Source organism: Diabrotica virgifera, chromosome 3 (genome assembly GCF_917563875.1).
Source record: "Diabrotica virgifera virgifera chromosome 3, PGI_DIABVI_V3a".
Classification (NCBI taxonomy): domain Eukaryota; kingdom Metazoa; phylum Arthropoda; class Insecta; order Coleoptera; family Chrysomelidae; genus Diabrotica; species Diabrotica virgifera.
In genome coordinates, this window is record NC_065445.1 from 225,738,061 (window position 1) to 225,753,602 (window position 15,542).

At 32.1% G+C, this 15,542-nt stretch overlaps 1 protein-coding gene across 1 annotated transcript in view; it reads right to left on the reverse strand.

The window, feature by feature from the left end:
* Positions 1-217: 217 nt before the first annotated feature.
* The window catches only part of LOC114330534 (uncharacterized), a 60,291-nt gene continuing 44,966 nt past the window's right edge, over positions 218-15,542 (reverse strand). The window contains exons 3-4 of the mRNA XM_050647673.1: positions 7,507-7,781; positions 218-1,467 (exon numbers count right to left, since the gene is read on the reverse strand). Coding sequence (XP_050503630.1) covers positions 7,657-7,781 — 125 coding nt within the window. The 3' untranslated portion in view covers positions 218-1,467; positions 7,507-7,656. The remainder of the gene's footprint in view (positions 1,468-7,506; positions 7,782-15,542) is intronic.

The following is a 15,542-nucleotide window of genomic DNA, read 5'->3' on the forward strand; positions in this document are numbered from 1 at the left end:
AATGGCAAATAGTCGAAACGTTTAAGCACTAACAAAGTGTTTTATTTTTAACAGAGTTATGTCTGATAAAATTATTTAAGTATAGAATTTTCACATAAAATTAAAGCTTTTAAATTATTTTATTGATATTCAAATTTTACGAAAAAGTTTCTAAATTTTCTAATTACTATTAAAATAAAAGATAAAACTATATTAAATCTACAATCAAGATCCAGTAGAAATAAACAAACCAAGACACGTTAACCCGGCACCTGCAACGTGGCTTTGCAAGGCGCCAAAAGAAACAAAATAATGTGTTGAGTAACACAAGAATATAAAAAAAACATGTTTTATTAACTTATTAGCTACTAATATGTTATAAAAGTTAAAAAATAAAATGAAAAAGGTGTTATAAGCAAATTAGGAAGTGCCAAGCCATAATAAATGAAGTCAAGTAAAATATCTAAAAAAATTAATATTTAGTGAGTATAGGGTCTATATTAATACTTTAAATCAGTTATTTCAATAAAAAATGTAAATTTGACCTGTTTATCAAAAATACAAAAAAAATTTAAAACTTAAAGTGCCAGATGATGACACCCCAATTCGATTTTAGTGTTATAAGTTCAGAATGACACTAAATAACCACTTCAAACACTAACACATCTATGCTATATAATATTATAGAAAGCTACTATGACGCACAGCTCCGTAACCAAACTTGAAATACCAAATATTTGATAAAAATGTGTTATGGGGTGCTGGTAGCACCCCACGTGGCAGGTGCCGGGTTAAATGTTACTAGGATCACTCCCGAATCATAATTTACAATCAAATGTATGTATATTGTATATACATTGTAAATCGTAAATCATGATTTCCAAAGTTTTTACATTGTAATTTATGATTAGGGAGTGCTTCTAGTAGCATTTAACGTGTCTTGGTTTGTTTATTTCTACTGCATCTTGATTGTTAATTTAGTATAAATGATATTGAGGAGTCAACAGTTTTCTTTGGTTGATAATGTTTTAAGCGTTATAATGTCATATTCATTGGAAACACATACGAAATTTATTGTTCAAGTTCATGTGTGAAAAAGAGGGTCAAGATATACAAATCTTCTTATATAGAAGACATAGGAAACAATCATATATTTATATTACTTACTAATCGATCTTACAATCTACACAGTTTGGCAAATAAACATCTTGGCACACCGTTTTCGATATCGCAAGTGTTTTTCGAAAATTCACAGTTCTATTATCTTTGCACAAAAGTCTCTCCTCAGCTTTGGATACTCTCCTGGAAAAATCTCGTGTCGTGTACTTCGCACTTATCGTCGAGAATAAGTTGGCAGATATGACCGTTTTCTAGAATATTATTCTTAAAATGTACTTCACATTCTTCCTTTTCGGAAGAGATTAGGATTCCGCCATTTTTGTCGCACATGGCGTGGTGTCAAAGTTCCAGCGTGTCTCTGTCTGATACCTAAACCAAAAAGAAATTAATACAATACATTAGGGGAAATAGTTTAAAAATTTGTAAATAATTTTCGATTTTTATATTACTTATTTTAAATTAATGTACAGGGTTATTCACTATATTTTGACCCCCTGTAATCTGCTTTATTTACAGAATTAGAAAAATATATAAAATACAAAAGTTATTCAACTTTTAACTTCGCTATTATATTCGTATTTAATGTTATTCGATTTTTTGACATAATATATCATACTAGTGACGTCATCCATCTGGGCGCAATGACGTAATCGACTATTTTTTTTTAAATGAGAAAGAAAAGGGGTCGTGTGCCAGCTCATTTGAAAGGTTATTCAATTCTCTATTTGGTAATATAAACATTAAGATAATTATTTGTACAGGGTGTCCAAAACAGTTTTTTATTAAATTAATTGATACAAAGAATGTACGTAATTTATTTAACTCATAATATACTCTATTGCTGCCAGAAAACAGAAATAAATGTTTATTGAACAAATAAACATCACTTTCACTTAAATTCAATGTTTAAATTGCCACCCATGTGCCGTTTTATTTCTGTTTTCAAACAGCAGTTGAAGATATTTTGAATTAAATTAATTACATACATTCTTCTTTTTGTGTCAATTAATTTAATTTAAAAAAAAATTTTGGGCACCCTATATAAATAATTAACTTAATGTTTATATTACTGAATATAGAATTCAATTACCTTTCAAACGAGGTATCACACGACCCCTATTTCCATTTAAAAAAGTAGGCGATTACGTCATTACGCCCAGATGGATGACGTCACTAGTATAACATATATTATGTCAAAAAATCATAGTTTCAAAATCGAATAACTTCTCTATTTTGCATTTTTTTTTAATTCTGTAAATAAACAGTTTACAGGGGGGTGAAAATATAGTGAATAACTGTACAATCACTTCAAGAATACTCTCTGAAAATTTCAGATTTATCGGAGGACGATTAGCGACAACACAGCATGTTGAATATTCGACTCGCTTTGCAGTAGCTTCGCGCCAGCGCGCTTGAGCGTAACGAGAAACGTTCAACAGCTGTTTCAAAATTCTTTTGTAAATTGCTCCGCGATTCAAAAATATATTCCGGTGATCTTAACTTTACGATTTAACAGACAAAACGAAATTGAAAATAAAATTGTCAAAACTTTAAACAAGTTTTTCTCAAAATTGTTGTTGTTTTCAAAAGCGGTGCACATTGTAACTCATCTCAAAAACTACTCTTGACCGATCCAGCTGAAATTCTCCATGGATTTTCTTTAAACATTTCGTGACGTAACTTCTACTTCTTCTACAGCACTACAGCACAAATTGAGCCTTGGCCTCCTTTATTTTTTGCCTCCACCCTTGCTTGTCTGTGGCTGCTCTTCTCCATACACGTACTCCTAAAAGAGCTTGTGCGTCGCTGTTGACTGTGACTTCCCAGCGCTTTCTTAGCTTTCCAACCGGTCTCTTTCCCTGCATTCTAGCATTCAGTGCTCTTTTTGGTAGCCTATCCTCTCCCATTCTTGTCCATGTCCGGCCCATTGCAATCTTTGTATTCTAATGAAGGCTGACAGGGGTGCTTCCTTATAAAGTGACGTAACGCTGTCGAGATATTTTTGTGTTATGCTTACTTTTTCTAACAATAATAAATATATATTATTTTGATTATCATCCTTTTTTCGCAACAAATTTCGTTGTTTTGATTTCCGCGTAATGCCAAAAACTGAAAAATCGTTAAATAGGGGAGAGCAATTAGAACGAAAATATGCATTGTTTCGGAAAAATTCAAACAAGCTTATATTTTTCTAAAACTTTTCTTGTTAGTTTACATACATGTTTGTCAATGTGGAGAAATAGGTGATGCTGAACATATGATTTTAAATTGCCCTCTAATACAAATAAATATAAATATGTTTATAAGTAAATTATACAGCTGTAAAAATATAACATACACAATAAGTTTAACATATATATTATCACAAATTAATAATACAGAATTAATGCAATTATTTATAGAACATAAAAATTAAATTATAAACTAACTAACGTAAACCGTAATTCCTTATAAAGTATGTAGAACAAGTAGGACAGAAAATGTTAAGTAGATAGGTATAGGAAAATATATTGTAAAATAAATGAGCAAAATTGGTGAATCGGCGAATGAGCCTTGAAGGGCCCGTAGTCATACAACTCCAAAGAACAAAAAAAAAGTAAAAAGTTCTACTCGCAGATTTGGCCGCTAACTGTTTAAACAATAACAATTGTTTGTATAAATAATTTTAAAAATATCGATAAATTCAATATTTTACTTTGATCAAATATGTTTCTATTTTGTTTTTGATTATGCTGAATCCGAATATGGCATTGCAATTTGAAAATTCTTATACAGAAGCTCTTATACAGTGTGTCTGCGTAGCTAGGAACCACATGGAAAACTTTTTTATTATCAATTTTACGAAAAAAATTTATTCCTAATAAAATGCTCCGGATAGTCAAAAATCTAAAGCTCAACCATCGGATATCAAATTTTATTAATTTTATAGGAGTTATGTCAAAAATATGAATTTCGTTAAAGAGTCAAGTACCTTTATATTCCAGAATATCAAAAAGTGCTATTATGAAAAGTTGTTTGAAATTAGAAACTATGTCTAAATATACAATTACATCATTCTAATCGAAAAAAAAATTTCAATTTTTTGTCAAATTACGGATACCTACTCATTACTCATCATCATTTTACTACAATTATGATAACTATTTTATTATCACTTTTACGAAAAAAAGTTATTCTTCATAAAATGCTCTATCTGGTCTAAAATCTAAGATACAATCATCATATATCAAACTTTTTAAATTTTATACGAGGTATGTAAAAAATATGAATTTTTCTTAAGAGTTAATATTTTATTAAGAAGAATGTAATTGAACACTAAAACAAATTTTTTAATTCCAAACAACTTTTCTTAATAATAATTTTCGATATTGTGAAATGTAAAGGTACTTTACTCTTTAGTGAAATTCATATTTTTTGACATACCTCGTATAACATTAATTAAATTTAGTATTTGATGATTGCATCTTAGATTATATGATGCAGAGTGTTTTATAAAGAATAACTTTTTTTCGTAAAACTGATAATAAAAAAGTTATCAATAGGTTCCAAGTTACGCAGACATAGGTACTGTATAAGAGCTAAAAAAAATTTTTTGCTGAACATTTATTATTGTTGATGCTTATTATTAAATGTATTTTGGGTAATTTTTACAGAAAAAAGTTTTGATCACTTTGTATAAACATTTTTTTAGCTGGTAATTTTCGGTTTTTGTATTACATTTTTGTTATCTTTCTAAATTTTCTTAAAAATAAATAGTTTATTTCATCTCTAAAGTAAAATAATTCAGTGCTTTTTAAAGATTGCATCCTAGGCTTTAAAAAAGCACTTATAAAACTGTAATAAATCTGTTCAAACTTGAGTAATGCCGTCTTAAAGTGGTGGTAATTCTATAAAACTACGAATATTTCAAAAATTACAATTTTTGAGACGTCATATCATTTGTATTAAATTTTTGAGATTTTTTTGAATGAAACATCATTTAGTAAGATACTTGAAAGGTAAGGTGTGTAAAATTGAGAGTTTTATAAGAAAAATTGTATTAGTTACACATTTTTAAATCATTTTTAAACAAAATTCATGTAAGGCTCACTTTCCGCCCACACCGTACTTATATATACCCATACATTTTATTTATTTCTGTTATAACCATAAGATAGCTTAATTATTCTACTCTCATTTTCAATTTGCAAAATTTTATTTGATCAATTATTTACAGAATTACATTAAAATTACTCAACCGTGCACTTCGCCGTACGTTAGTTTACAGTGCGCCAATGTTTGTGAGAAGGGTGACTTTAGCGTTATAAATAAAAAATTATAGGAGATGCAGATTTAATTTTAGAAAATTCTTTATATAAAATTTTTTTTGTAAAATTTTCTGAATTTTTCAATGGTTAAGTCAGTTTTTTTCTAAAATTTATATTTTCGGAGTTATTTAAAAAACATTTAATTTCGTAGTTCATTTGTTTAATAAAAAATGAAGCACCCACTTCTCGAGTAGAACTTTTTGATGTGTTGTTTATTAAACATTTTTTAATGAAATTTCAAAAAGTTCCATCTTGTTTGATTTTTTCCGAAGTGAAAATCTATATGCACTCCCCTAAAAACTAAAAAACTCGAAGTAATTACTTTTTCTATGGATGCTATACAATGTGCAACTTCTCTCACTATTTACATACATTCAAAACGAAAAATTTCTCAGGCAGTGAGAAAAGTCGGCCATTGCAGTGAGAAATATTTTTTCTCACGGGTTCACCGCCGGTTTACATACATACGATCGCCATTTCCATGGTAACGTGCACAATACAAACACAATTATTTTTGTCAAACAAAATGTCAAACAACTTATCAAAAATTACTTTTAAGACTGTTCAGTGAATTATAATTTTAAATAAATAAATTATAAAAATATTAAGAATATTAAATACCTATGTGTATATATGTATTTTATTTCAATTTAGGCATATAATATACCTAAAAGCACCTAAATTATTTAATTTTGAAGTTTGAACTATTGACAAAAACGCATCCATAGAAAAAGTACCGTGTACAACACGAGAGAAAATTACATATTTCTCTCTCGCTTGATTTGCGGCACTCGTCTCGTGCCAACAAACTTCTGCGCTCGTGAGAAATATGTCTTTTTTCTCTCTTGTTGTACAATATACTATACATTATAAACAATTACTTAGAAATAACTTACATAATAAAAGCAAATAAAATATTTTTGAACTTTCACAAAATCCATTTCTTTAGAGGTGTTTGTAAAAATTTGAGACCGTTGGCTTACTTTTCAATATTTGCCCTTGAAATGGTCTTTGAATATTCTGTAAATTGTACTGAATATGTTTATTCAATTTAAAACAAAATAATTTTAACATAATTCAATGTTCCACTTTTGGTGAAGACACCAATTTAGGCGATCAGTCTTGTGCTGCCTGGATAACTCGGGAACCCATAACTGTCTCCTGCTGTATACTTCCTGGTACGAACTCTTCTTCTTATCGTTTCAACTGAAACAGTTACACCTGTAGCTTCCAAAAGCTGCCTTTGGAGCTGCAGGTGAGAAATGGTTGGGTGTCTTCCAGCTGATTGGACAATTAAACGATCTTGGAGAGCCATTATTACTTTTGGCGACTTTCCCTTGCTTTATTTTTGAGCTTTCCTAGTTCCTGTTACCTAGCATAGGTATATTACGCCCTGTATTACGCCTAGCTCTACAGCTATATCCCTCTGAGAACATTACTATCTCGACAAGACCAATAATCTTTCCTCGTTGTTAGTTCTATAACCCCACATCAGTCATATTTTCGTTTTTGGACGCAAAAGTTAGTTTATTTATTTTCGTTCAATTTGCAACTTAAGCAAATAACCTATACCGTACTGAGCTGTACTATCCGATTGTCTTATAATTTGTTTATTTTCAATAAAAACCTTTATTCTTCGCAACAATAACAAGTTTTTTCAAAAGAAATAAATATTACTTTGAAATACATGGTGATTTCATATAAGTTTAGGTGTGTGTATAATAACACTGGGGATCAAATGAAGAATTTATAAAGCTAGCAGAAGACCAATAATGTAATATGTATCAGAAACGCAGAAATTAGAAGAAATACGCAGAAAGATCTGAAGAGGAGTGACCGCATTAGAAGCAAATGTAATGTACGGTGTATAAAGGAATGAACACTAAACAGAAAAAGAATGTAAGAATCATATAATAAGCAGAAGAGGGTAGATACAGCACCAATGGGTAGGAGAAGTATCAGACAACGGCGCAAAGATGGAGGGATAACCTTTCTTAAAGGTATCATTCCGCCAATGAACAAGTACAAGAAGAAGTTAAAAAAGAAGTAGCAGAAGAAAGTTAGTATGTTTCTGGGTATTTACTTCTAGAATTCTACTTACCTCTACTAGAGGCCAATTACTCTCTGGACTCAACTGTCTCGGTGAGCCAGGTGACTGCGGCGAATCTGGTGAAGGCGACGTCGAAGAGGCTGATTCGCTTCCTGGAGGTAAGGGCGGTGGCGGCGGCTTTAAAGCCGGCTTTAGCTTGGGTCAGGCCACCGTGATAATCTGACTGTCGGGTTCGGGAGACCAGCAGTTGTCTGACAGCCAGCATCCGATCACGACTGTTGCTAATCCAATCAACAGAGCTAACATGATATATACTTCTGCATTACCTGGAAATTTTAATAGAAATATTAATTATAAGTTTATTTTTTAGGAACCATCTATTTTTTTAATAGTGGTGTTTGGGTCTCTTGTCCGTTAAGAGTTCACGAAATGCAAGTTTGGAAATTCCAAATTTTTATTCAAAATTCCCAAAAAATATTTAAAAAAAATTATAACACTATGGTTTGCGACAAACATAAATAAAAAAAAAATGATTTATTGATCCAAAAATATCTCCTTATATCAAAGACACGAGGCAAAATAAAATATTTTAATAACAAGCCCTGGGAAATAATACAAAGCTAGTTGGGGCTGTTAATAAAACAAGACTCCAGTATTTCAGAAGAAGCAATAATAATAATAATCATCATCATTGGCGCTAAGACTCTTCGTGGGTCTTTGCCGCGTTTACTATTGCCTTCCATGTTTGTCGGTCCTCTTCCACTAATTCCCATTGTCGCACTCCCATTTTCTCTAGATCTTCTTTGACTGCATTTTCCACCTTTTTCTAGGCCGCCCTATGCCCTACAGACCTTCTTCCATCTGGCCTTTCCCAGAACACATTGTTTATAAGGCGATTGTCGTTACTGCGTATCACATGCCCTGCCCATCTGAGTCTATCAGCCTTTATAATATCTGACTAAATTTTCTTTTCCGAATAGAGACTCTAGCTCGTTATTGCATCTGCGCCTCCATTCGTTTGTCACGTTGTCTCTGCAAGGGCCATATACATTCGAAGGATTTTATGTTCCCACACCAGTAATTTATTTACTTCTCTTTTTGTTAGCGGCCATGCTTCGCTTCCATACGCGACTGCTGGTCGTATTATGGTCTTATACAGGGTGTCCAGAAACTCTACCGACAAACGAAGACAGGAGATTCCTCAGATAATTTTAAGATAATTTAATCCAATTCACCTAGTCCGAAAATACTTCCTAAGGGAGCTAGAGCTCTTTGAAGATGGCGTCATGTAATTAGTTTTTCTTAAATACCTCCAGAACGCTTCTATTTAGAAAAACGAAAATTGGTATACATATTTACTTTCCAGAAATGAATCGATTCCATCCATTGCGAATTTCTAGTACAACTCATAGGCGTCCGTTTTGGGTAGGGCAACGGTTATTTTATCGCCTAACTTTTTTGTCTTTAATTTTTAAGCATTTTTGACTCTGAATTATTTAATTGTGAGTTATTCTAGTACTAAAAGGTACTCTTAGTTTAAGTCGATAGGATACACCGTTTGCTAGAAAAATCGATTTGAAAATTTTTCGTTCCTTGAATTAAAAAAAAAGATACAAAAAAAACTATTTAGAAAGATGAAAACTGGTACATTTATTTATATTCCAGAGATTAATCGATTTCATTAATGGCGAATTTCTAGTACCGGTCATAGGCGTCCGTTTTGGGTAGGTTAACAGTTATTTTATAGCATACCTTTATTGTCTTTAATTTTTAAGTATTTTTGACACACATTCAATTATGAGGTATTCGAGTACTAAAAGTTACTCTTGCTTTAAGTTGGTAAAATACATCGTTTTTTCTTTAATTTTTTTAACCTTTTTTTTCAAATTCCCAAAACTAAAAATTTTCAAATCGATTTTTCTAGAAAACGGTGTATCCTATCGACTTAAAGTAAGGGTATCTTTTAGTACTAGAATACCTCACAATTTAATAATCCAGTATCAAAAATGCTTAAAAGTTGAAGACAAAAAATTTATGCGATAAAATAACCGTTGCCCTACCCAAAACGTACGCCTATGACCGGTACTAGAAATTCGCAATGGATGGAATCGATTCATTTCAGGAAAGTAAATATGTATACCAATTTTCGTTTTTCTAAATAGAAGCGTTCTGGAGGTATTTAAGAAAAACTAATTACATGGCGCCATCTTCAAAGAGCTCTAGCTCCCTTACGAAGCATTTTCGGACTAGGTGAATTGGGTTAAATTGTCATAAAATTATCTGAGGAATCTCCTGTCTTCGTTTGTCGGTAGAGTTTCTGGACACCCTGTATATCTAGATTTTTGCACCTCGTGAAAAAAGCTTTGACTTCATTAGATGTTTCATTGTAAAGAAAGATCTGTTTCCTGCTATTATTCGCATTTCAACTTCTCGCTCTAATTTGTTGTCATTTGTGACTATTGCTCCTAGATATTTAAATTCTTTAACCACTTCGAAGTTATGATCGTTTATAATAATATTTTGTTTTGTCTTCATTTATTTTCAGACCGATGTTTAATGCAGCTTCTTCAAAGCTCGAGAAAATATCCTTAATTTCTAATGTTGATTGTGCTACTGCGTCTACGTCATCGGCAAAGGCAAGTATGATTTTTGCTCCCCGAGCAGTTATGTCTGGTTTGATTTTTGGATACATTTTTCGCATGACATATTCTAAGGCCAGGTTAAACAACAATGGGGACAACGGATCTCCCTGTCTCAGTCCATAATTTACGTATAAAGCATTTGATATTTTCCCCCCTATTCTAACTTGTGCAAAGGAGTTACTTACACACATTTGTGTTACCGCAGCTAGTTTCTTGGGTACGCCGAGCTCGATCATTGCCTTCCATAATTAGTCCGTTCTTTAACGGTAAAATATTGCAAAACCTCGAAATTTTAAAGAACCGCTTGGATTGACATGAAATTTGGCATAAACATAGCTAACAAGTCAAAGAAAAAAAGTGATATTGTGCCGATATGTGCTTTTGCCCTGGGGGTGGTTTTCACCCGCTCTTGAGGGTAAAAAAATATTCGTCCAAAGAAATTCAGAAAATGGATAGACTGGCTAATTTTAAGTAACTTTTGTTCTATAGAGTTTTTTCAATAAGTCAATACTTTTCGAGTTATTTGGCAGTGAATATGTTCCTTTTTTCAACAAAATAACCACGTTTTTAGACGGTTTCTCGAAAATAGCTCAAATAGTAAGTATTTTGTCGAAAAAACATTCTCAGCAAAAAGATAGCCTGTAAAAAATTAAAAAAAATTGTGTATATATCACGTCTCTACACCTAGTAGAAGCAGACTTATAGCTAATGAAAAATAGGTTCATATTCGTCAAATTCCAGATGGAATATTTTAACGTGAAATAACCAAAAATGAAGCACATTTCGGGGAAAACTCATTACAACTTATTTAAAGTGTTTAAAAAAAGCTTCATTTTGGTTTTATAAAAAAAATTCTATCATCAAAATTAAACAAGTTACGCTCAAAATAAAGTTAGTCCCTTTTGGTTTTGGTAAAAAAATCGAGAAAATCACCCCCTAATTAGGATCTTAAATGAACGTAATTGTTACGACTTCACAAGTTTCTTGACTTGTGTATATATTGTTTATATGATCTGTAAGTTTCATCGGTTCAAAGTCCTTATTATTGAAAGGGCTGTAGTTAAAAGGGGTTGGACGAATCACTGATCCCGAATGTATGCAAATTTCGAAACACCAAATCTTAACCAATTTTTGTCTAACAGAAAAACAAAAAAATACATGATATTCAGAAAAGCAAATCTGACTTTTTTTGTTTTTCGAGATTTTTGGTATCTTCAACAATTTTTAAGTTATTTTGAAAAAAAAGCATGTTTTTCAAAATTTAAATTTTTAAAAATTTTACTTTGAAGCTAAATTTTTTCAAAAATAAGTGCTTTGAATCAATGAAATTTACAGATCATATAAACACAACATATAAAATAATTTGTGGAGCGGTAACGATTAATTTAATTTAAGTTGCTAATTAGGGGGTGGTCTTCCCGACTTTTTTTGCAAAAACAAAAGGGACCAATTTTATTTTGAGCGTAACTTGCTTAAATTTAATGCTAGAAACTTTTTGTTAAAACAGAAATAAAGCTTTTCTTAAACACTTTAAAAAAGTCATAATAGGTTTTCCCCAAAAAGTGCTTAATTTTTTGGATATTTCACATCGAAATATTCTATTTGAAATTTGGTGAGTATGGATATATTTTTCATTGGCTATAACTCTGGTTCTACGAGATCCAGAGACCTAATGCGTACATCATGTTTTTTTCCTTTTTTATAGGCTATATTTTTGCTAAGAACGTTTTTTTCGACAAAATACTTACTTTTTGAGTTATTTGCGAAAAACCGTCTAAAAATGTGTTTACTTTGTTGAACTTCCAAATAACTCGACAAGTGTTGACTTGGCGAAAAAGCTCTATAGAGCAAAACTTACTTAAAATTAGTCAGTTTACCCATTTCCGGACTTAGTTTGGACATATATTTTTTCACCCACAAGAGGGGGTGAAAGTCACCCCCAGGGCAAAAGCACACATTGGCACAATATCACTTTTTTTCTTTGACATGTAAGCTATACGTATGCCAAATTTCATGTCAATCCAAGCGGTTCTTTAAAATTTAGAGCAAAAACCGTGAAAGAATGGACTAAATGTTGCACGATTAATTTAATCATAAGCCTGTTTGAAGTCTATAAATATCTGATGAACGTCCTGACTATATTCCCAATACTTTTCAAGCATTTGTCTTATTGTAAATATTTGATCAATAGTCGAACTGCCAGGCCTGAAACCACATTGGTGTCACCGGTAGCATTGCTTATAAAACACCCTGGTAGTTATTAATCAATGCCGGTAGTCACCAACTATTTCTTCGGCGTATGGTACTAATCTTTTTAATAATATCGAAGCCAATATTTTGTACGTAGTGTTGATTAGTGAGATTCCTCTGTAATTCATGCATGATTCCTGTTTTCCTTTCTTGTGTATTGGTACAATAATACTACCACACCATTCTTTCGGCATTATTTCTGGTTGCCACGCCTTTTATATTAATAATTGATGGATTCGGCATCAATATTGTCCAGACCAGGGGATTTATCGTTTTTAAGCGTTTTTATGGCATGCGTAATTTCTTCCATGCTTGGTGGGGTATTTCTAATTCGGCCGTTTGATACTCATGCTCTTCGTTTTTTCCACCATTGTCATTGTTTTTATCAGTCAAATTTTGGATATTCAGGAGCTCTGAAAATATTCAGTCCATCTTTCTATTATTTTGTTTTCGGCAGCAGGCATTTTTCCATTTTTATCTCTCACGAAGTTGGTTGTCCTTATATACGAGCCTCTCTTATGTTGTCTGACCTTTTTTTTTTTTTTTTTTTCTCTGATTCTGGCTTTGGTTTAGAACTAGAACCTTTAGCCACGTAATTGTATAATTTATCACTAAGTCAGGGGAGTAATGTGTAGTGTGTGTGTGTTGAGTAAGTGTCTTGTTACTTTGCAAAGTCGACGTCATTGTCTTTGCAAAGAGACGCTAATTGTTTCCGAACGTCTGTGGTCCCTCCGGTGAGTACTGATCCCACAAGGACAGAAACTATTTGTTGTCTGACCTCTCTGTAGAAACTTTTACTTTGATTGCGTCTGTGTTCTAATAATAACCATACAAAATGAAATTAGAATATTAATACATCAAACAACTCAACATATTTTGTTGTAGGAACCTTTTAACTGTTTCTGGTGGTATTATCCCACTATTTCCAATACTTCTTCTTCTTTCAATGAAACAATTACGTAATGACAAGTTTATTTGATCTGTTGATAGCGTGAGGTAGGAATTTTTGCGTTGTTAGTTTCCTACTCTGAATATGTTAAAATGCGTCTGAGTTGAGCGAACGGACTTTATTAATTATTTTTATATTCACTGTGTTGAAAATATAAATAATATCTTTTTTAATTTTAAAACGTCTTTTCGTCCAATATTAAAATCAGGGCAGAACTTCTCTGCCCCGATTCTCCTCCCCGATCTGCAAAAAGAGTAACTCTTCTTCACTTTCTTGTTTTAGATTGTGGCATACATTTAATTTAACAGAATAATAATTACTGTTATTGTGACTTTCCTGAGAATATAAATATCTTTTTCAGTTTTAAAACGCCTTTCTCTCCAATATTAAAATAGGGGCCAAACTTAACGAACACAGTACTCCTCGCTGTTATTCCGTTCATAAAGCACACAATTTCTGTAGACAAAACATAATAGAAACACCTCTTATTCATCGCACATTTTCTTGTAGTCTCAGTAAATGCTCACCCGAGCGGAAGCTCTCAGAAGCCGTCATAACGATCATTTTCATAATTGCACTTTTGTTTGGAAACGATTATGAACAGCTGGGAGTTCTGGAAATCAAGAATGATCACTATTATTCATCAACACCCATTTTCGTTTGAGAAACTAGACGGGAGAAATCTTTTTATTCGCGGCAAATCGGAAAAAGCAGCAAAGATGAATCACCGGGGAATTAATATTGATTACCCGTTTAATCCTTGTATTTCAGGTAGATCATTAGGTGCGCTCTCGTTTTTATCAACGGTTTTTATTCCTATAATGTGCAAAAGCTCACTCTAAAAAGCTGACAGCTTCGTATAAAGTTTCCAATGGTTACTTAGCACGTAACGAAGCGGTTCTAATGAGAGTCAACTTGCGAAATAAACTTAGTACAGCTCTCATATTTTTAAAACTTTGTTAAGGCAAATTTTGAACATGGGTAGGCACTGTACGTTAGTTTAATATATTATTCTCACACGTCAGTGTAGGTGTAATACAAGAATAAAAAACCGCTAAACGCCGTAAAAATGAGTGGCGCATAAAATATACCAGCTACAAAAGATCTGATATGAATGTTACGTGGCGCGAAAATGGATTTTCATTTGATGCAAAACAAAATTTTAGTTTTATTTTAAAATATTTTTCAATAATATTTGCTAAATTTGAAGTAAACGCGCCACAAAAGAGTAACTTTGATACAGTTTGAATTTTGAAACTCTTTTGTGGCGCGTTTACTTCAAATTTAGCAAATATTATGGAAACATATTTTAAAATAAAACTAAAATTTTGCTTTGCATCAAATGAAAATCCATTTTCGCGCCACTTAACATTCATATCAGATCTTTTGTAGCTGGTATATTTTATGCGCCACTCATTTTTACGGCGTTTAGCGGTTTTTTATTCTTGTATCAGGAGTTTTTCAAAGGTATTTATAAATTAAATGTATGAAGTTGAATGCAATGTTCCTCTATTACACGTCAAGCTTTATAAATTGTCACTTTTGTTGCATTATCTCCCAAATGATCTAGTGTCCATCGAATGTACACTAGATTTTTTTCTATTCGAAATAGATTGAAAAAAAATATATTGAGATGGCCGGTAAATGAAGTCGGATTGCCCGTTGTCAGATCAAATTTAACGTCGTAACCACTACAACTACATAAACCATTTGGGGAATAATCGTTAATTGGATTATAGTTTTGTATCTTAATAACTTCTAAACGGCTTAACCGCTTTTGATCAGTAAACATGAGTTTGAAACGTATTAACCAGTAGTATCTGATGGATCTAAGGTCAAGTATGATAACTGAAGCTATTACAGGAATTATTGAGCTTTCGAAACCGTTTTTCCCACAGGAAATAGATTTTATCATATTTATGAAGCCTATAACATAAAAATTCGAATTTTCCCGGATATGAGGTATACATCGTTAGATTCGTCTTGAGTCCTTCTACAAACGCTAAGTTATTGGCGCAAGTCGTACGTTGAAATGTTGAGTAATTGTCGAAAAACCAAAATTTTCAAAGTTTAGTTTTTCAGTTTTTCGGCTATACTGAGCCGTGTATATGTCTGATCCTGACGGCTTAGACACTATTTGAAAGCTAAGTCAACACTATTGATTTGATGTATTTGCGGTTCTCCTGCCTCTTCGTGATCCGAATATATATACCCCCAAAAAATATGCCGTTTTGTACCTACCAAGT